Source organism: Diadema antillarum, unplaced genomic scaffold (assembly GCF_040938485.1).
Source record: "Diadema antillarum isolate AM-2024a unplaced genomic scaffold, OU_Dant_1.0 scf00000066, whole genome shotgun sequence".
NCBI lineage: Eukaryota > Metazoa > Echinodermata > Echinoidea > Diadematoida > Diadematidae > Diadema > Diadema antillarum.
In genome coordinates, this window is record NW_027270955.1 from 3529023 (window position 1) to 3550266 (window position 21244).

Consider the following 21244-nt stretch of genomic DNA (forward strand, 5'->3'; position numbering starts at 1 on the left):
CGACAAGCGCCTGGGGTACCGTCCCACTGCAGCTGTGAACATTTATTCATAGCGTATACATTGTATTTACAAACAAAGTTGGGATGAATCAAATGTAATCAGAACGTGCAGAAATCAATAGCAACATGAAAAGTATATGAATGTACAAGAGGAATTAAGAAGAGAACTGAAGAAAAGAATTATATACAAAAATAATATACGACAATCAGGTGTCACAATACGAATAGGTTAAGGGACGTCAAAAATGATGGACGAGCGGGAAACGAGACACGGGATGGACAAATAAAAACGACTGATTTGTCTAGTAGCAAATGAAGAGTTTGTTCGCAAAAACCGATAAGTCCATATTTGCCAAATGGAGATGTTTGCGATTAAAGGTCAAGAAAATAAAGAGAATAATAAGAAAATATTTGCTTCTTTTGACCATAACTTCAAAAATGTACCTTTATATGTAGTGACCAATATATCATTTAAAAGGTATTATTTTGTACTTGATGACAGAGACCGTACTTCAAAATCTTCAAAAATGGACTTATCGGTTTTTGCGAACAAACTCTTCAAATATTTCAATGTACCGAAATTTTATTCTGAATATAAATTGTTGCAATCATACAGCTCTTTTCTTTTCTCGTTTCTGGCTCAGACAATTTGATGTCATTGATTGTCCTATAAGGGTTATAGGGAGATTGTCAAAGAGCTGAGAAGCTGCGTACAAAATGCAGTTTTTTAGACTGCATTCTTATTGAGAAACAATGCTGATATGAGCGGCGAGTCAAAGAAATGTGTTGCTGACGAAATTGCATAGTTAAGTGATGACACTCATTTTGACTGAATACGTTCTAATCATGATGGGAGTAACGAGGATAAAAATGGATCATGATGATGAATATCCTGCAAACTGGAAGCTTAGTTTGGAGAACGACGTTGTTCAAAGGGTTAAAACTTTTTACTGAGGTAAATATAATGAAAAAGCCAAATCACTGCGAAAACTACTTTACGAGGGAAGTGCCCATACTGAAGTCGAACCTCGTCAAGAGTTTATAACTGCTGAAACGAATGATGAAAGTTTTGACTCTGCTTCAATTCAACTTAAAATCTCTTTCCGTTTTAGGCAAAAAAAAAAGATAGAAATAACATAGATCTCACTTTTCATGACAGAGAAATGAAAAAACAAACAAAAAATGAAACTTTATAGCAACGATACCATGTCATTGTAACGATAGTCTGGTTTCCAGACCCTTTGCCAACTGGACTCCGCGGCGACGTAGTCGTCGCCTTTGCCGACCAAAACCACCTTAAACTATAGTTTTCGACGTTGAGGGCGTCAATATCCTGAATAGCGAAATAGTACGGCAGAGGGTCTGGAAGCCAGACTATTGTAATGGAGGATGTTATTAATTTTGGATCAAAATAATATTTTTGTAGTGATTGGTTGAAAGATCTTCACGTGATTATATTTTTTTTTGCAGCTATGTCAGAATGTTGGCATGGAGCCAATAGGACACACCATGGCGTACTATTTACAAAATGACGTCACATTCATGACGACATTTCCTAGATGGTGAATATTACAATGTGAAATGATGACACAAATCAATTGTGACGTCACAAAGCAATTCTGACGGGCACTGATTCGTAACCGTCCGCCACTCTGTGAAACGTAACAATTTCCAACAAAACATTACAAAGCAGCTCTGACAATGTCTGACAATGAGCGCTGATTTTGTACGGTCCGTGACGTAGGATCTCTCTGCAACATCGCATCAACCACATGACTTCTCCCCCAACAAATTTCCCTCCATTTGTTTTTTTTTTTAATCTAAAATATATAACAATTTTCTGCCTAATTTCGAGTTTCTGGTTAAAACTTTAGGCCTCCAAAGTACTATTCACATCGGGGCTGCGCCACACGTTAAGAAGCACTATTTTGGAGTCACCTCTGCCCGCAGTTTTTACCTGAAACTCTCAAGGCAAAGTATATTTGTATTCTACAAAGTAATTGACCTGAAGTAAACAATATACATTGTGTGAAAAATGGAGGGACCCACTGTAAAGACTGCCTGTGGAATGTGGGACCCTCCTGGAAGAAAAAAATAAGACGAAGGCAGCCAATACTATAAAGCAACAAGACAACAGAGAACAGACAAGAGAATCAAATAGAGACAGAGACATCTGGAAGATTGTAGAAAAATAAAATATAAGTGAAGAGTTTGTTCGCAAAAACCGGTAAGTCCATATTTGCCAAATAGAGATATTTGCGATTAAAGGTCAAGAAAAAAAGAGAATTATAACAAAATTTTTGCTTCTTTTGACCATAACTTCAAAAATGTACCTTTATATGTAGTGACCAATACATCATTTAAAAAGTATTATTTTGAACTTTATGACAGAGACCAGACCGTACTTCAAAATCTTCAAAAATTGACTTATCGGTTTTTGCAAACAAACTCTTCAAGTGTGACACCTTTGGAAGAGAAGGAAAATAAAGGAAGAATTGCGAAATAGGCTTGAAAACACTCCAATCCTAACCCTAGCTGAATTCAGGCAATAGTGGCGATGATAAGGGTTTGATTTGATTTGATTTGATTTGATTTGATTTGATTTCGTTTGGTTTTATTTATTCTCTTTATGCCTTTTTTTTCAAATAATCAATTTTCTGCTATTTGATTAACATTGTTCAAAACAGCATCAGTATGAATATTTTCAACAATAATTTATTATCATCATTTTCATCAATTATACAATACATCTGTAATATAACTACATGAGTTACATCTTAATTTGCATGCAGAACGATTGCCAAGAGTAAGCACGAATGCACAGCTTGACTGTTTTGCAACCGATAACGAAAATTTGGCAGTGCCGATATACATATATATATATATATATATATATATATATATATATATATATGAATACCTGAATATAACGACCCAAGTCCATTAGAGATAATTTGGGAAAATAGAAATGAATAAATAAATACCAACTGCTTTTAGTGTTTTCAGATATTGGGATGTTATCCCTTTAAATTTGAATGTTAAACAGTCACTTAAATGATTATCTATATTTGCATGACTTCGTAAATGGTTTCCAAAGACGATAGCCAAAGTTGGACTTGGGTCATTCTTATATCCAGGTATTCATACACATGTGTGTGTGTGTGTGCGTGTGTGTGTGTGTGTGTGTGTGTGTGTGTGTGTGAAAGTTCTTTGCAGATACAGTAACTACCAAAATTATCTATTGTATTTTATCACTTTCTTTGTTTTGCAGCAGATAAGATCTCAAATCTTTCAAATGATATAATATTCTTTTTTTTTCACTTGCATACCAAACGTACGTTTGTACAGTGCGTTTTGTATAAATGCACCGATAAGGTGAGATAGTGTCAATAACGTGAAAAAGAAACTAATTTACAATAAAGATATTCGGCAATGTTTTGTTATTGAATGTAAATTATTTTATTTTCAATTATGCAGTGTTCCTTGTTTATAGCGGTGATGGATTGTTGATACACCGAAGATTTAAATACACGCACGTGCACATACATGATTGTGCATGAAGTAGTGAAGTGTTGTGGTGACCAAAATATCAATATTATGAAAGGATATATATAATATGAAACTTTGAAATCTATGAAGCTTTATCTATATCTATCAAAGTATATCCTACCTGCGTGTGATAGAAACAGATGTTTTTCTCAAGGTACTCAACTTTTAGCTTTTCCTATTATAGCAATGAAATTTTGTTAAATCCAATCCAGTTGTTGCGAATGAAAAGTATTGGCTAGTACGGAAGATTACTTTTGAGACTGTGATGCAGCTGATATATTCTTTTTTTTAATCAATGACCATAATGTAAAGTTTCATTTGTAACAAATGAAATCACCTGTTACTGTCGATTTTATAAACTGCTGTTTCTATATCTTTGTGTCTTAAATTAATGTTTGTTCCTTAATCACTACTGTTGTGAACTAACTGTCTTTGTAGACTCGGAGCAGAAACATTTTGCTGTTATTCACATAATATGTATATATATATATATATATATATATATATATATATATATATATATAATACGATAAACATATAAGTAGTATGCATATATTATATATATAGAGAAAAAAATCACTGAAATAGACTAAAGTGGTCTGTGATGGAGCCGCATGATATACAAACATGAATTTACACATGATATGATTATAGAACAGTAGCTTAAAGGGATCGTACTGTTCTGGTTGAGACCTAATTTCAGGTTTCTAACATTTTTAGGTGAGATAATGAGAAATCTGTTATGAAATATGAAAGAGCATGTAATTCTATGAGGAATTAAACGTTTATTGATAAAAATTGTTTTTGAAATGGCTGAGATATCCAAAAAAGAGCGATTCTAATAAAGTGTGGGACCCACACTTTGTAACGATCGCTGTGTTTTACTTTGTTTTTGGATATTTCAGTCATTCCAAACCCGATTTTCATCAAATAAACTGTGAATTCCTCTTAAAATGGTATGCTCTGTGCTATATCATAAATGTTTTCTTGGTATCTCGCAAAAATTCAGAAGCCCAATTCTCATCTCCACCAATACTGTACTATCCCTTTCAGTCAATATGTGAAAACTAACAAAAAGACATACTTAATATTGTGAAAACTTTATCTTTGTTTACACATGTATAATATACATGAAAATTATATGTGCGCAAATATCAGATGAGTGTAGCGCTTCTAGTGTAGCGAGTGTAGTACTTTAAGATTCAAGTCACAAAATGAGAATCAGAACTGAAATAAGTCTCGCAATAAAGTAGGCTTACCCTTGGAAACGCTGCTTTAGATATCTTTTTTTTTTAATTGTAGTCCAATATTAAAATACATTGAAGCAATGCTCCGTCAGGTTGAGTTGTGTGACTAAACTTTAATAGCATTAAAGTTCAGTTTTAAGGCAATGTCATTCTTCATTTTAAGTTGACAGTTATCTATAAATATAAACAAGCAAAAATAGAGGCAAAAGTAGTTTTATAATGTAGGGACGCACAATGAGAAAGTAATGGGATTTTATGAAAGCACACTATTGACACAATAATGATACTGTTGCAGCAACAAGTTGCCGCAACAATATCATTATTGTGTCACATAGAAGATAGTGTACAAATTGCTTCAGGCGATCATGCCATTGCCTGGCAAGATCATTCTCTCTCTAACCTACTCACAAATGTTCACACCAAACACACGAACAACGGGATACAATTTTCATTTATTTATTCATTATAATATATATAATATATATATAATATATATTATATAATATATATTATATATAAATACAATTTGTATATTATATATAATATTATATAAAATAGGCCATATAAGTGTTCAAAATACTTCATTAAAGAAAAAAATATATATTCTTTCATATACCAAAATAATGATTATGATATAAATACACAGTAAATTGTGAAGCCAGGATGCATGATTGAAATGTTGAAAATGGGTTATCTAAAAAGCAGAGCTTGTAATGCGCATTCCCCTCAAAACCACTATTAGTCCATAGGCCAAGACCCGAAAAATGGGTTATTGGTACCACCTGAGGTGGCAAAACCTTTTTGGTGTCATTTTGTTTGTCGGGCATAGATATGCCTATCGAGCTATGATAGCATTTCCAAATGAGTAGCTTAGTCATAATAAATGAATTTTTAACCAATTTGGTCTCGTTTTTATATCCCTATAGTTCTGATTCGAAACTGCACTATATAAAGAAGAGCCGACTGTCTTCTGTTGTAAACGCGGTGCTCTTGGTCTTTATTCAAGGCAGCGAAGGGAATATCCAAAAGGTTATGATGTCCATAGCTGTCACGCGGTGCACTTAGTCTTTATCTAGACCAATGTACCGTTATCATATCTAAAGTTCCTAATAAAAGGGATTATCTATACTGTTTTTATACTACCCTCTCAACGAATAGATCAGTTTTAAACAAAAATCACCCTGTTCATTTACAATATTATTTATCTAAATGTATTGTATTGTACCGGTACATTGTTTTTTGCATTATCTCTCATTGTTGGATGGAAATTAAGCGACATTGGCGTGGTATTAGTGTTTTCACCGTAACGTTTTCACCGGAAAATGATAATGATTGAAAAATACGGTAAAATTCACTAGGAATTGCTTTTGTTGTCGTTGTCGTTTTTAGATAAAGGGATATGCATGTACTAAATGCATCATAAGCTTTGGATATTCCCTTCGCCGTCTTGTATAAACACTAAGTGCTTTGGACATGATCATAACCTTTGGATATTCCCTTCGCTGCCTTGAATAAAGACTAAGCGCACCGCTCCCTCGCAAAATCAGGATTTCAAAATGTTGGCAAGTATGGAGTAGACATGTAAAAATGTAGGAGCTTTGCAGCAATTCACAGACAGAGAGTAGCTGCATGCCACTGCTGCACTCTTCTCTAGCTAGCTAATGCCGTTAGGCATCTCTTGAATGTGGGATAAGTATCAACAACTTCAAAGGCAAAGCATAGAATATGTCAATGATTATCACACTAACAGTGATTAATTTAAGTTTTGACTTGAACTTAAGTCTGCATCACGTTTCTATTGATTAGTAAGGGCCAGGGTATATTTCAACTGTTTGTGTTATTTTTAGAGCAACCTCCTTGTTTGAAAGAGGTTAGTATGATAGAAAAAAAATAATAAGACTTCAGTACGGTTAAAAAGTTGCCAGAATAACTTGCTAACATTACAAATCAATATATTTGCTATAAAAATCGGGATGGATGATAGAAGCATTGTTTGGAACAGAAAAAGAAAAAAAATCTGCTGCCCTCTATTGGTAAACTAAGTACTCAGTATGTAGGGCCTTCTTTTTGTGAGTGTGTACCTCACTGAGTCAAAGCTAACTCGGAATTAATCTCTAAAATGCAACACCCAACAACAAGTCATGGCGAAAATCCTGTTATCACGACGAACCACGATTTCAGTCAAGTTGGGGTCACATTCCTTGGTCATTCCATGGACCAACAGCCGCCGCAATCTGCTCGGAATGCGAGTTCATCTGCCGCCACGAACCTCGTCAGTGCATACAGCATGTCGCCGATGATGAGTGCCACCGGAACTCCTCGCATGAGCTTTGCTGGGAATATGGTCGGTGCAAGCACATCTGCCGCGGCTGCGGCCCCTCCAGCGGCGGGCTTACGACTGCCTCTCTCCATGTCTTCTGGCCCTGTCGGTCTGCACGGCTTGCCTCCGGGCCCACGAACTCCAGACGGACAGCCGTTGGTAAATATAATGATTTGTAATGTTAGCAAGCTATTTTGGCAACTTTTTCAACCGTGCTAAAATCTTATTGTCATTTTTTGTATCGTACACGGGACTAGTACCTCTTTGAATTTTTCAAACACATGAACAAGGAGGTTGCCCGAAAATATTCCCTTTTCTATTTGGTAGAAAAGTGATAGGTCTAACGGCTAACGGTTAGAACCTCTAGATCATGGTTCTATAGACGCAGGCTTTATCAACAACTTAACATGATAATCATCACATTCCCAGGATTTTAAGTCATTGATACCTTGTCCCACATTCAAGAGATGCCCACAGAGCAGTGGTAGCTAGCTACTCTCTCTAGTCTCTAGTGCGGAGCTGTCCTTTTTTGGAATTTGGAAATGAAAAATGCTGCAAGGCAACAAGTAATGCGTAGCAAATACTGTTTGCCAGACAACCATCCAGTTTGTTGTGGATTGTTGTGTCTGCTGTTTGAATTTTACGTCTCAATTTTTGCTTTCATCAGTAGTTATACAATTTTTCGTCAAATAGATTCAGGGTTCTCCTCAAGGAGATAGCATACGATCACAGCATTGACCGAAAGATCGGTCTGTATCTGGTCGTCGGGAATTCTGTTCCATGGAGACTGCGTCTGGCTTCACAGATCCCCTCCTATATGTCCATGGAGGAGAGCCAATAAAAAAAAAAAAATGATAAAAGACTCCACCGGACAGACAGATTTTTCTGTTTTTAAATCACGGCAATGTGCTACAAATATATTTTTGCGCAACATCTTTATAAAATTGTATTTTAAGGATTGTGAAGAAACATTCTCATGCTCATAATAAGAAGAATTTAGCCCCCCACCAGTGAGTCAAATACACCGAGGATCCGTAGATTTATATGTTCTGCAAACATACTTCAGACAAGTTTCGCAAAAGGTTTGTCCTTTGATTGGGGCTAATTTGTTGTGGTCAAATATGTTCATAAATAATATAAGGTACCATACCGGTAAAGACGAAACCAGAGCAGATACCATCTTGAGTTCTAGAGCCCTCAAAACTAGTGTGCCAAGTATCTCGAAGACACTTCACATATACGTTGTTGCACTTAGCTGTAACAATATTGTCCATTTATGCACAATATCAAGATTACTTCCATTCAACATGCCTATATTCTATGTGGACCTCTATGTGGCCAGTGGACCTCTCTTTACATGATGTATCTGTTTGTCATGAATAATTCATATACCTTGTGGTCTATCATAACGTAAAGCCCTTTCTCATTTAACACCCAGCTGTCCCCCATGGGCCACTCTCCGTTTGGTGGCTTTGCCTACCCACCGGCCATGACGGCACTGGAGTCCCCCACAAACCTTCTCCAGGCGAGACTCCAGCACTCCCCGGGGTTCCCCTTCCCACAACACACGGCCATGCACCCTTCTCAGGTCTTCTTTCCAAGGTGAGTTTGTTTAGGGACTAATTATACTGAAGTAACACAATTTGACAGGATTTCATTGGGCACATCAATCAGATTTGAATCCTTCAGCTATTACCTTGTAGTCTGGAGGGAATGGATGCAACTTTGAGTCTAGCTCTTTTCTTTTTTTTTAGTAGAACCTTCCTAATTTTGTTGTTTCAATGCTAGCAGTCCTACAAAATTGTCTCTTTTTCTTGTAATTATGTCAGCTGGTTCAGCATTTTGTAGTAGGCCTACTAAAAGCCGACATTAGTTGTGGCTCGATGGCCTGGGGCCACCAAATTTCCAAAGGTTTTTTTTTTTTGTCTGATTAGGCAGGTAAAATTCAAAATGGCAGTTTATATTTCCTTTTATTTTGGGCCACAACTCAGGCCACTACACTTTTTTTCGGGCCACCATAATTTCAGATTCATCTATTTTAGTGGCCCTAAGAGAACACCAGAGGAAAATATTAGTGTAATCTTCTGTGTCATCTTCGTGCTTGTGTTTGTGGTAGATTGATTTCTTAATCGTCCCTGCCGAACGAGTTCGAGCAGGGGACTATGAAACGGGCTCCGTACGTGTGTGTGTCCGTCTGTCCGTCTGTCCGTCCGTCCGTGCGTCCGTGTGTGATCAAAATGTTCAAAATGCTACTCCTTCGCCATTTCTAACCCGATTTTGATTCTGTTTGCTTCATATGATAGCACTACATGGGAGCTTTGAACCTTCCATACAGAATTTCAGTTGTGACCTTTGACCTTGACCTTTGACCTATATTGTACACTTTGCTTCAAAATGCTACTCCTTCGCCATTTCTAACCCGATTTTGATTCTGTTTGCTTTATATGATGGCACTAGGTGAGGGCTTCAAAACTTCTACACAGAATTTTGACCTTTGACTTCTTTGACCTTTGACCTTGATTTTTGTATATACATTTTGCTACAAAATGCTACTCCTTCGCCATTTGTAACCCGATTTCAATTCCGTTTGCTTTAAGTGATGGCACTAGGTGAGGGCTTCAAAACTTCTACACAGAATTTTGACCTTGGACTTCTTTGACCTCTGACCTTGATTTTTGACCTGTATTGTACATTTTGCTACCAAATGCTACTCCTTCGCCATTTCTAACCCGATTTCGATTCCGTTTGCTTTATGTGATGGCACTAGGTGAGGGCTTCAAAACTTCTACACAGAATTTTGACCTTTGACTTCTTTGACCTTTGACCTTAATTTTTTACCTATATTGTACATTGGCTACAAAATGCTACTCCTTCGCCATTTCTAACCCGATTTCGATTCCGTTTGCTTTATGTCATGGCACTAGGTGAGGGCTTCAAAACTTCTACATAGAATTTTGACCTTTGACTCCTTTGACCTTTGACCTTGATCTTTTTACCTATATTGTGCATTTTGCTACTAAATGCTACTTCCGGCGGGGACATATATTACGCACCGCGTAATTTCTACTTTTCCTTGTTTGTTTTGTTTTTATATTTTTTCAACTTTTAGTGCATTTGACGTCCAGGGTAATGGAGTGAGGGGACCCCCAATAGACAAGATGTCCTGGTTGGATGCTGCTGAGGTTAGTATAAAGACACACACACACACACGTGTGTGTATACTGTTTCATGCTGTGTCAGGCAAATACTGATTAAGCTTTGAACGTATCACCCACTTTTAATAAACTTGAATCTTCACCCTAGTATAAGAAGAGAAGTGTCACGTCAACACTTAACTGCAACATGAAGACAGCATGTCTTGTCCTGTGAAATTGAATTTTTAAAAATTATGTCTGATATCATTCTACATTTTGATATGAGTTGGAATCTCACAGTTTTTAATGGCCCAAGGCCACTGCTGTCAAGCCCTGCCCTTCCATTATCTGTTCTGGTCCAGATTGTGCTCGGAGAGGCCCAGGAGCCACTGGCCCTGAAGGACATCAAGCAGCGAATAGTGGCCCAGGGCCTGGTTGGACCCAACGCCCGCTCCAGCCTGGAGACCCTGATGCACAGGGACATTCAGAAGGGCAGCAAGCGCTTCAAGCGGCTGGACCCCCAGCTGGACGTCTTCAGCCTGATGGTGAGTGACCATGGCATCTGGGCCCCATTTCATAAAAAGTTGATATGATAGCAACTCTTGCTGGATTGTCATGGTAACGACAAGAATGCAGCTTCTTGATTGGCTGTTGCTATGGGAACTTGTCATTCCAGCAAGAGTTGCCATTCTAACCTGGTCATTTTGACCCTTAAAGATGTTGCAAACTCTGTATAGTACGCTTTCTTGATAACAAATTCGGTTATATTGAAATTCCTGATTGAACAAAGTCAAACTTAATGTCCTCTAATAACTTTTTGTGAGAATCTTTATGTACTATATTTCTTCTTTTAGAATGAAATTTCAATGTAAAGAAAGAAAACTGCCAGTCCCAAGGACTTCACTATGAAGGGAGTCAACTGTAGTCACAAAGTTAGTTGTCTTTAGTGTCCATGTATTGGGTACGTGGTACATGATGCCAAATCTATACAGTTGCATATAAATGAATTTGCAGATAGTCAGTCATAACATTTTCTTCTCCCCATGGAAAATGCTACTAGTGCATTACTGGAATTTCATGAAAGAGGCAATCTGTGCATGTTTTGTGATTTATTGTAATAGGCTTTTTTGCCATTTCATTTCATTTTTTTTCCCACCCTGTATGAATGGGACTTGCTTCATATCTTTGTAAGGCTGTTCTGGTTTCCCATTATTACATCCACCAAGGAAGGAGTTTAAGTGATCGTCGGCGTAGGTTTGTCTGTTTAACTCAAAAAGTTGTAAACAGATTTGAATGAAACATGCAGGAAAAGTTGATAATGACACAAGGAAAAAATGTTGAAATTTAGGCAGTGATCCAGGAATTTGAAAGGATTTTTGAAAGGTTCTTGAAAAATATTTGTATTTTTTGGCATATACGTGTACAAGTGAACTTCGGAGTTTAAGCTGCGCATACTGAAGGTCTACATACTCGCAACAAAGCATGTGCTCTACTCAGGCAAGGCGCCGTGCAGCTGGAAGCTGATACAAAAGGCTTCAATATTGGGAAATTGCTAGCATGTACTGGTATGGGTGGAAAGGAGGTGCTGGCTTGGCGGAGGTCTGCGCTCTCTTAATGCTTTTCAAGTTCAGCGTGTGTTTGTGTGATTCATTTTGGCTCTTCCAGACCCCCGAAGAGCGGAAGGCAGCAAAGAAGTCAAGCAAGAAGTCCTCCTCCTCCTCTGCCACCGCATCCGCCACCAAGACAACTGCAGCAGCAACTACAACAGCCAAGACATCCACTACCACAAAGTCATCAGCCACTGCCAAGGCCGCCTCAGCAGCCAAGAGCGCTTCATCGTCGGCATCTTCGTCGAAGTCTGCATCATCGAAACCGGCCCCTGGCAGCGCAGCAGCGATGCTCCTTGCCAAGCGGGAAAAGTTCAGGAGGAAGAGTCAGAACCTGCGGAGACTCATCAAGGCCCTAGTCTTTGTAAGTCATCACCCTTTGTCCTTATACCAGACAACATCCTGATGCATTCTTATGTACTGTTTCCACAGGGTGAAATGAGCTGGTTCACAGTTTGGTCTGCTATGCCCTTAAGAAACACAAACCCTTTGAAACATGTATTAATTAGAGATTATTCAAATTACGAGAGCAATTGAAAAAAGAAAGCCAAGTACAGAGCAGTAATGAACATGTATTGTAAGTGCTGCACGATAGCTTTTGTTGATTTGGTTGAAAAGAATACCCATCCATCTGCACATACCAATATGCACCTTGGTTCATACATGAATATGATACCATAGTTTTCATGAAAATCTCTCTAGTTTTTCATACGTCTATTTCGGCAATCACTTTTTTTTCTGCTTGTGCTCAAATTGTAACTGAGAACTGGCTTAATGTATTTATCATATGTATATGTCATACATTTGGTGAATTAGTTTCGTGAACTGGAACTTGCAGAGAATTTTATGGCTAGTTAAATCCGTAATTGAGAACCATGTGCAGTGACAGAGCGAGAAGTAAGTTACATTTTTTTTTTTCAAAGAGAGCCGATTGTGATCTCCCACCTTTGATAAAAGAATCATTGCATTTCTGCTGAAGGAGCAGCCGTTCTTTACTAGTATCAGATGACTGGCAAAATTCACAAAGATAAGAATGTAATGAAACATATGGAATAAGCATTAAGTGTTATGGAGTCATCATGAACCTTTTCAAGAACCATTTTATTCATTGTGTTAGTCCATCAATGTAAAAGGTTTTATATATTATATGTATGAATATGAGTTCACTCAACAATTATTTTAACTCTGTCTCAAAGGTTGTTTGTGTATAGTGAGAATTGAGAACTTGCATTACATCGACGCTCTACTTTGTCAAAAAAGAGGAAGTGACCAGCCAGCCACTCCTGAGTAATTCATATTTTGAGAGAAGACTAAACATAATTATCCTTCTTGAATGTCAATCTGTAAGTAGTAACACCTTTTCTGCCGAATGAGGTCAATATCAAAACATTGTAACATTGCAGTAATGTCACTGTTTTGGAAAGATGTGTACTTTGCTTATTCTTGAGAACTAGCTCATTTGTTACTTGCACCTTTTTGCCATGGAGTAAAACACGCATTATTTGTGGTCATCCTGACCATAACTGTTTTCTTTTCTTGCCGTCACATCTTTGGAGTACTCTTTTTGCCAATAATACTTTGACCAAACATCAGTGCTTTGACCAGACACGACTCATTTTTCCGACATCCAGGAAAATGCAGCGCTGTGCGACGAGGTTGCCAGAACCGAGGCAAAGCTCCCGAGAGCCAGGGCAGAGCGACGGTTCCTCCTCCTGCGCCTCCTCCACTACCAGGCCTTGACCGGTCAGTCCATCGTGGAGAGTGACCGGCAGACCGCCAGGAAGGAGGCGGCGCTGAAGGAGAAGGAGGCGGAGAAGAAGACGAAGGAGAAGAACGAGAAGGCGGCCAAGAAGGAGAAGGAGAAAGAGAAGGAAAAAGAAAAAGAGAGGAAGAAGGACAAGAATCGACACAAGCACAAGAAAAACAAGAAGGCTGCTAAAGGTGAGTTCAAAGGGGCACTTAAGACCATGAATGATACCAAGTCAAATTGTGAAGCACTGAAGTACGTTTGTACATACTATTCATATCATGATATGTCTTTTTCCCTGTAAATGTGGGTCTATTTCAGTCACAGTTGTAACAGTTGGCTGGTGCAATGAAAATACAAAATCTCCCCACAAATTGTAGATTGTAAGTATATAAAGTGATGTCCAAACTTACAAGTATGTAGCATTGTAATATAGTCCACATTTTCCCACTTTTACAGACTTTTTTACAAATACATTGCTCATGCCTCTTCCAATGACCTGTCTCATAGATGTTCAGGTATCGTTTACAATTTCACAGTTTGACTGTTGATTCATCAGCTTATCATGTTGAAATCTGATTTGGATTTAATACTGGAAAGTATTATGTAATGAGTTCTTTGTATCAACAAAGCTATCTCAATTCCTTTCTACACAATTTGAATGTGTTTGTTTTTATTTGTTTGAATAGTGGAGGTGGAATAATGGAATGTCTTCCTCATATGTTTGATGTTGTTTTGCTTGTTTGTTGTGCTTTCAATGAGCAAGAAATTGCCATTCACGCTTCAAAAGGTTTTTGTTTGAAATTGTTATTAGTATTTTTTTTTTGATATATTTCTTTTAATGATTGCTCCTTGATACTGGTGTAGTCGACACTACATAAAGTTTGTGTTGCTTGTTAATGTAGAAATGATGAAAGCTGACCTCTGATGATGCAGTATTTGTTTTATAAAAAATCCCCACAGAGGCTGAGAAGAAGCAGGAAATGAATGTGGTGAAGAAGAAGAAACCCAGCAGCAGCCTCAAGAGACACATTCTTCCCATTCCACTGGATGCTGCAGGTTGGTGTCTCATTCTAAACTTGCTTCTCCTAATTGGGACATTTTATTCTTAGGGGTAATCATTTCAGTGTTCAAGCTTGCCTTTCAAGGGAAACTTTCACAAAGATTCTTTTCTCTAAAGACTTTGAAATAGATTTGACCTGGCTCTTTTTTTTTTTGGACGCATTTATGCTGAGTTTTCAAAGGCAGAATTAGTGTTTTCAAATCACGCTAATTCCAAATGCCATTCATGGGGGTACTGTTTATTGTCCATTTTTTCAAGCTCAAGAAAGAGTTGATACCACAGACATGCACTGCGCATTGTTGAAATAGTCTAAACCCCTATTGTAATGAACTGTTCAGCATACGTTTCTACTTCATGTGAAATGGAAAGGGATAGAGATAATGTCACATTTAAACATCATTATAGGTGTTGTGTATTTATGCGTCCCCTGTAAACATGATTAGAGCAACATGCTGATTTTTAATGCACAAATTCTTGCATTTTGAATCAATGTTTTGAAACACTGTTTATGTCAAGATGAGTCGGGATGCAACTGTGTTTTGCTCTCAAAATGCTGTTTCCAGCCCCGAAAAGTTGAGCATAAACGCCATTTTAGAAGACGTAGAAGAAATTTAGTTGATTAGTTTAATTACTTAATTATTTTCTCCAAATGTGTGTTAAAAAACAGGTAATAGGAAAAAGAAGACCTGCGGACTCTTTTGGTGACTTTATTTACATTATTTTGCATTTGATATCACATATAATCTAAGGATTATCAGGAGGAGAGGGTGGCATGTGGAATTAAAAGATTCAAAGCTTTTGAATAGATGAACTGCTTTTCTTAGAATTCCTATGGATTGCTTCATTAATCTTTCTGCAATGCGGAATCCACATATCAATTTGAGGAAACTTTCACCTATTCGCAGTAGCTGTTGTTTGCCTTGTTTTGTGGTTAATTATGCATCTTTTTTTAGAGAATTTCATTTGTACGGAAATGAATGAACAAAATCCAAATTGAAACAAAATCAAAATCAATACGCCACACCCATCTTCACCCCCCCCCCCCCCCCAGGTCAGCCAATCTTCCCCATTGTGCTAGGGAGCCTGACGGTGCACAGCCTGGGGGAGGTGCTACCAGAGAAGTCCACTTTCCACTCGGACCGCTACATCTACCCAGCCGGCTTCCACAGCACGCGGGTCTACGGCGGCAGGACGGATCCCCGCAAGCGCTGCGTCTACACCTGCAAGATTCTCAACACAGATGGTGAAGCCCTGGTGAGCTGTTCTGGGCTTTCTTTGATAAATATATCAAAGGACAGCTTGACTGGATTGTCCAATTTTCCTCAAACTTTCACTGATGTGTTCTGCAGATCTTGCTGCTTTCACTCAATCCACATGTATATGAAGATGAACTGGTCCTTAGGTCCTTGTATAAGTTCACTGCAAAAATGCACGTCTTGTCCTCATTTCACAGGCCACTCTTAGTATTACTGCTTACTGTATAAGCTGCTATTTTCGTGTTACTATATTTTCGCAAATGTGGAAGTTAGACATTTTCATGAGCCGTTCTTTTCTCAACTTTGACACCAAGGCTGTCGTAAGTACACTAATGCCTATCAGTTCAAGAGATTTCCGCGTGTTGTTACATTTGCGAAATTTGTGAAAATTAGACCCTCATGAAAATAACTTACACAGTACTCATCAGAGAAATGTTAGAAGACACTGGTTAAATTCATAGAAACTGTGCAATAAAGTTCAAGATATGCTGATTTGAAAGAGAAACAGGATCTTTAATCCGTTCATGTGTGCTGCTAATTTTAAGAGTCAGTTTTACAGGGAAACCCCTTTATAACAAGGTTGCCGGGCCCACTGATTTTTACTTTGTTATAACGGTACCTTGTTTTAAACGTACAAAAAAAATGACCAGCTAAGCACATTAGTGAAGAATTGGAACTGCAGAATTCACCTCAGTCAAAGTGTTATCCTTCTGTAAGTGATCTTGTTATAAGGGGTAATGATTTCCCTGTATCTTCAGTTCTTTGTATAATTTTTATTTTCAGTTCCTTTTTGTCGCTACTTGGGTCTATTAACAAGAAGTAATGTGCTGCCTAAAGTCCTCTAATGATACATCATATTTCCAACATTGACAATGTCCACTTTTTTCGTCTCAGGCAATTTTCCTAGGACATAAGGAATATTTACAGAATAATGACTACATCAAGCAATGATTTCTGGTGCCATATCTTTGCCTACTCAGTTTGAAATAACAGACGACAGCGATCCTCCGGTCACCTTCTCGGCAAATTCTGCGTCCAGATGTCACAAGAAACTGCTGCAGGCCGTCAACAAAGCATTGTGAGTGTGACAGCTGCTTTCTTTCCTCCACTTTCTTGTAAGACTCACTCTCTCCCTTTCTTTTTCTCTCCCCCTCCCCTGTTTTTCTTTCTCTCCTTTTTCTTTGCCAAGTAGCAGAAACCCTTTTTTCCCTGTTGATACAGTAGTCGTTTGTACCTTTCTGAGATCTTCCAATATCTTTTTGAAGCCACGTCGGTTCCACCTCCATTGCTTTCTCCCACTATTTTCCTCTTTCTCATTCCTTGTTGCTCCTGCTCCCTCCCTTCCCCCCTCTCTCTGTCTATTATTTTTCATTATACGCAGATACAGCAATCCCTTTTCCTTTATGGTACAACAGTAAAAGCTTTCTAAGCTGATCTTCCAATCTCTTGGAAATGCATTTTAATGCATGCCAAATAAAGAAATCTACCTATCTATCTATTATCTACATGATACATTGAATACCAGTGACAATTCGCAAAAGTTTCTTGCTGTTAAGGCCCGTCACCTCCAATTCACAAAAGCTTCATGCCACGAAATGTGTCTGGTTGTACAGCAGTTTATGCCTTTTTTTCCTGTAACTGATGGATATTTTTGTTGTTCCTGTTGTTTCTCTTCCATCTCATTCTCCAGCGGGGAAGACATCGTGAACGAGTCGCGGGACCGCGCCATGGAGTTCTTCGGCTTCTCGCACCCGACCATCCAGAACCTGATCCAGGGGTTGGCGGGGGCCAGCCGCTGCGCCTCCTACCGCTGGCTGCGCTTCGAGGAGTGCAAGCCGGAGGAGCGGGAGAAGATTGCGCACTGGTACGAGAGTGACCCCACGGTGTGCTTCCAGGCACTGACCAAGGCTTACAAAAAGAGAATGGGTGAGTGGGTTTTAATAACGGGATGGTATAGTATTGGTTGAGGTGAGGATTCAGGTTTTAACGTTTTGCCAGATACAGGGGAAACTCGGTATAACGAACACTGCTATAACGAGATATCGGTTATAACAAGGAAATTTTCCCGGTCCCAAATTTCCTTCCACACAAGTCTATGTAAAATGCTACTCTTATAGCGAGATCGGCTATAACGAAATAACTGCTGTAACGAGATAAATTTTGTGACTTCCAAACAAAGAAAAACATAGTCAATCAAACCTGCTATAGCGAGGTAAAGCAAAATGCCTTCGGTAAAGCTTTACTTCGCCTGCGCTATCATCTTCCGAGATTGTAAAGCTTGATGCGCCAAAAACTGTCTTGTATACACATAATCATTTTCTTCAGTGCACTCCAGCTAGCACTGCATGTTGTACGTGTAAGTGCGTGTGTGCGCGCACACTGATACATGCAGAAAATGTGGTGGGACGGCCATATGTATACATGACATCATCATGACGTTTAGCAGGTGTGAGGCAATCTGATGCTGTGATTGGCCTTCTACGTAGGGAATTCACCATCTTCACACACACGCAGTCATAATGCATACAGAATGTGTCACATACACACACAGCATTGTGCAGACCATATTCAAGCTTTCCACACAACACACACTCATACGATAACCACATACCAATCCACAGACGATCTTGATATAATCGCAAGCTATATAAATTCACAAATTCAAACATCTACAATTAATAAGAAACACATTCTTGATATTGGATTTCCTTGGTGAAAAACATCTTCTTACCCATAAAGGTGAGTAATTCCCTCACACACAATATCAAGTTATCACAGTATTGATTGAAATATGATGGGTAGTCCCACATGTGCGAATTAATGTCTTTATGTTATGCCCTCTTTTATGCCTACTGATATAACGAGATATCGGCTATAACGAGGAAAATGACTCGGTCCCGACCATCGCGTTATATCGAGTTTCCACTGTACATGGAAACCACTTTATGAGAATGTTAAAGAGCATACAACTCTAAGAGAAATTCAAAGTTAACTTGATGAAAATCAGTGTTAAAATGACTGAGATATCTGAAAAAGTAAAAAACAAAGTGATCCTAATAAAAGATGTGTCCCACCTTTTGTTACGATTGCTTTGTTTTGGATATCTTAGCCATTATTTCATCAAATAAACTTTGACTTCCTCTTAGAATTAAATGCTCTTTTATATTTCATAAGAAGTTTCTCATTATCTAAAAAAAAAAAATCATCATTAAAAAAAGTTGGAAACCCGAAGTCCCATCTCAACTGAAACAGTACCATACTTTAAGCATTTCCTGGCTTGTATATTTTTCCTTCGCCTTATCTATTTTCAAATCAACTTGTATCTATGCTATTCTTGTATATGTGAGCATCATCACAAAGGCCATATAATAATTTTTTGGTTTTGGGCGGATTTGAAATCTCCAGCAGCAGTGTTCTTATGATCACTCATCGTTGTTGTCTCCCACAGACGAGAAGCAGAGTGCTGCCACCACGCCTGCCACAGAGAACCCTGCATCCTCCTCCTCCTCACCCACTACCTCCACAACTACCACAGCAGCGGCATCGTCATCCGTTGTAGCCACTGCTGCCACCAGCAGCATTCCGTCGACGGCGCCCGTCCACTCCGACAGCCACAATCTGCGATCGCTGCTCACGGCAGCGCCGATCCTGACCCCGACGTCAATGACATCATTGGTTGCCAAGGGACCGATGAGCTAACGTCATCTGGTGATACCCCGCAGAGACACTTGCATCTGTAAAGATATGTTACTTCCTCCCATAGACGGAACTGTTTTGCATTTTGTGACATTTTTATCGGATGACGATTTGTCATCTATGTGCAGTTTAATACCTCTTTAAATGAGCAGCGCTCATGTACTTGTTTGTTTCTAGCACAGATATTCATAATTGATTCGGTGTATGAGGAGGTCTCTGCACTCTCTGCTTTTAAAAGCAAATTTTGCTTTGCATTTGGAAGCCATTGGAGTTTGTTGCGAGCACACCATCCTTCTGCAATCTTCTCTCAAAATTCCCCCCCCCCCCCCCCCCCCACAAAAAAACAAAAAATCAATTACTCATGACCTACGTACCTCTCAGGCCAGGACAAGAATGTATGCAACCCTACATCACAAAACCAGCAAAAAGTCGCTGGACGGATTTTTATATAAGGTCAGGTTGAAATAGAGCAGACTCTCAGCTTTAAAATTAGCTCTTTTATAAAATATGGAAAAAACTGACTGGGTTGACCCATTTCACCTTTATTGAGTCCTCACATAAAATCAGTTGGTGCGACTTTTTGTTGTCAGCAGCGATGCATGGTCACATAATATGAGAGTTAAGCAGAAGGATGATTTGCATTCAGTTCAGTGTCTTTTGTGGCTTATAACAAGATGCCTCACAAAGACTGACAAGTCAAGTTCATCACAGTAGGAAGTCAAGTTCATTGAGGAGTTAATAAACTTCACACTTCTACCTCAGCAGTTACAATTCTGGAGGGTGAGTCATCTCATCTTCAAGGTACTCCAAGAACCTAAGGATTTCCCATGTACAAGCAAAAGATCTTGTTTTGAAACCTGTCCAGAGGCATATCTCATGCTCATCAGGCTACTGTAAAAGTGGAAATTTTCACTGTGTTGAAACTTTCGCGCATTTTGCACAACCAGAAACTAGTGCAAAAATAAAAGCACACAAATATTTTTGCTTGCCATATGTTGCAGTAGTTGATGTCTTGATTTCACAGAATTAAAAACCTGAAACTCTTCACTGGCCGAGTGCAAAAAATTAGTCGCGCAAAAATATCCACTTTTACAGTATGTCTGTAGGAAAATCAGAACAAATCAACCTCAAGCTGATGTCTTGCGAACTTGCTTCTCAAGTCATGTATGTCCAGTCTTGGTCAGGAAACACTCTCAACCCATACTTTGAACATTTGAAAGTTCAGAAACATCAGTCACAAACACAATTTTTTTGTTCAAGTGCTAACATAAATTTTTCTTCAAGTTTCTTAAAATTCATTCATATCAATCCAACATCTTTTTTGTTTTCTTTTTTTCTTCTTTTTTTTTCTTTTTTGGAATTGTATGCAAGATCTTTATCATATCATAATGATCTTTTTCAAGCCAAATGGGTAGTTCTGTCCATGCCAAGCAATAGCTTGTTTTGACCATCTGCACAGATTTCCCTCTTCAGCTTGTGCATACATGTGGAAATGTACCTCAGCCTTGTCAAAAAAGCCTGTAAATAAATCACAGTCAGTACTTGACTTCATTGCAATGGCGAAATTTGCATGGAATCTTTATTCTGTCTTGCGTGTACAGAATCTATTGAGATGAACAGGATGCA

General features: G+C 38.5%; 1 protein-coding gene across 1 annotated transcript; it reads left to right on the top strand.

The window, feature by feature from the left end:
• Nucleotides 1-6914: 6914 nt before the first annotated feature.
• On the top strand, nucleotides 6915-19621 carry LOC139716527 (uncharacterized). Its single transcript, XM_071628067.1, has 11 exons — nucleotides 6915-7274; nucleotides 8554-8717; nucleotides 10225-10297; nucleotides 10612-10794; nucleotides 11915-12220; nucleotides 13488-13797; nucleotides 14567-14662; nucleotides 15718-15920; nucleotides 16903-17000; nucleotides 17613-17848; nucleotides 19371-19621. Exons 1-11 carry the CDS (start codon nucleotides 6915-6917, stop codon nucleotides 19619-19621), a joined length of 2280 nt encoding a protein of 759 aa, XP_071484168.1.
• The last annotated feature ends 1623 nt before the right edge of the window (nucleotides 19622-21244 follow it).

Coding starts and splice junctions, on each gene's coding strand:
- LOC139716527 (XM_071628067.1), top strand. CDS start 6,915: ATGCAACACCCAACAACAAGTCATGGCGAAAATCCTGTTATCACGACG. Junction 12,221..13,487: donor TCATCAAGGCCCTAGTCTTT/GTAAGTCATCAC, acceptor TCCGACATCCAG/GAAAATGCAGCGCTGTGCGA. Junction 15,921..16,902: donor ACACAGATGGTGAAGCCCTG/GTGAGCTGTTCT, acceptor TTGCCTACTCAG/TTTGAAATAACAGACGACAG.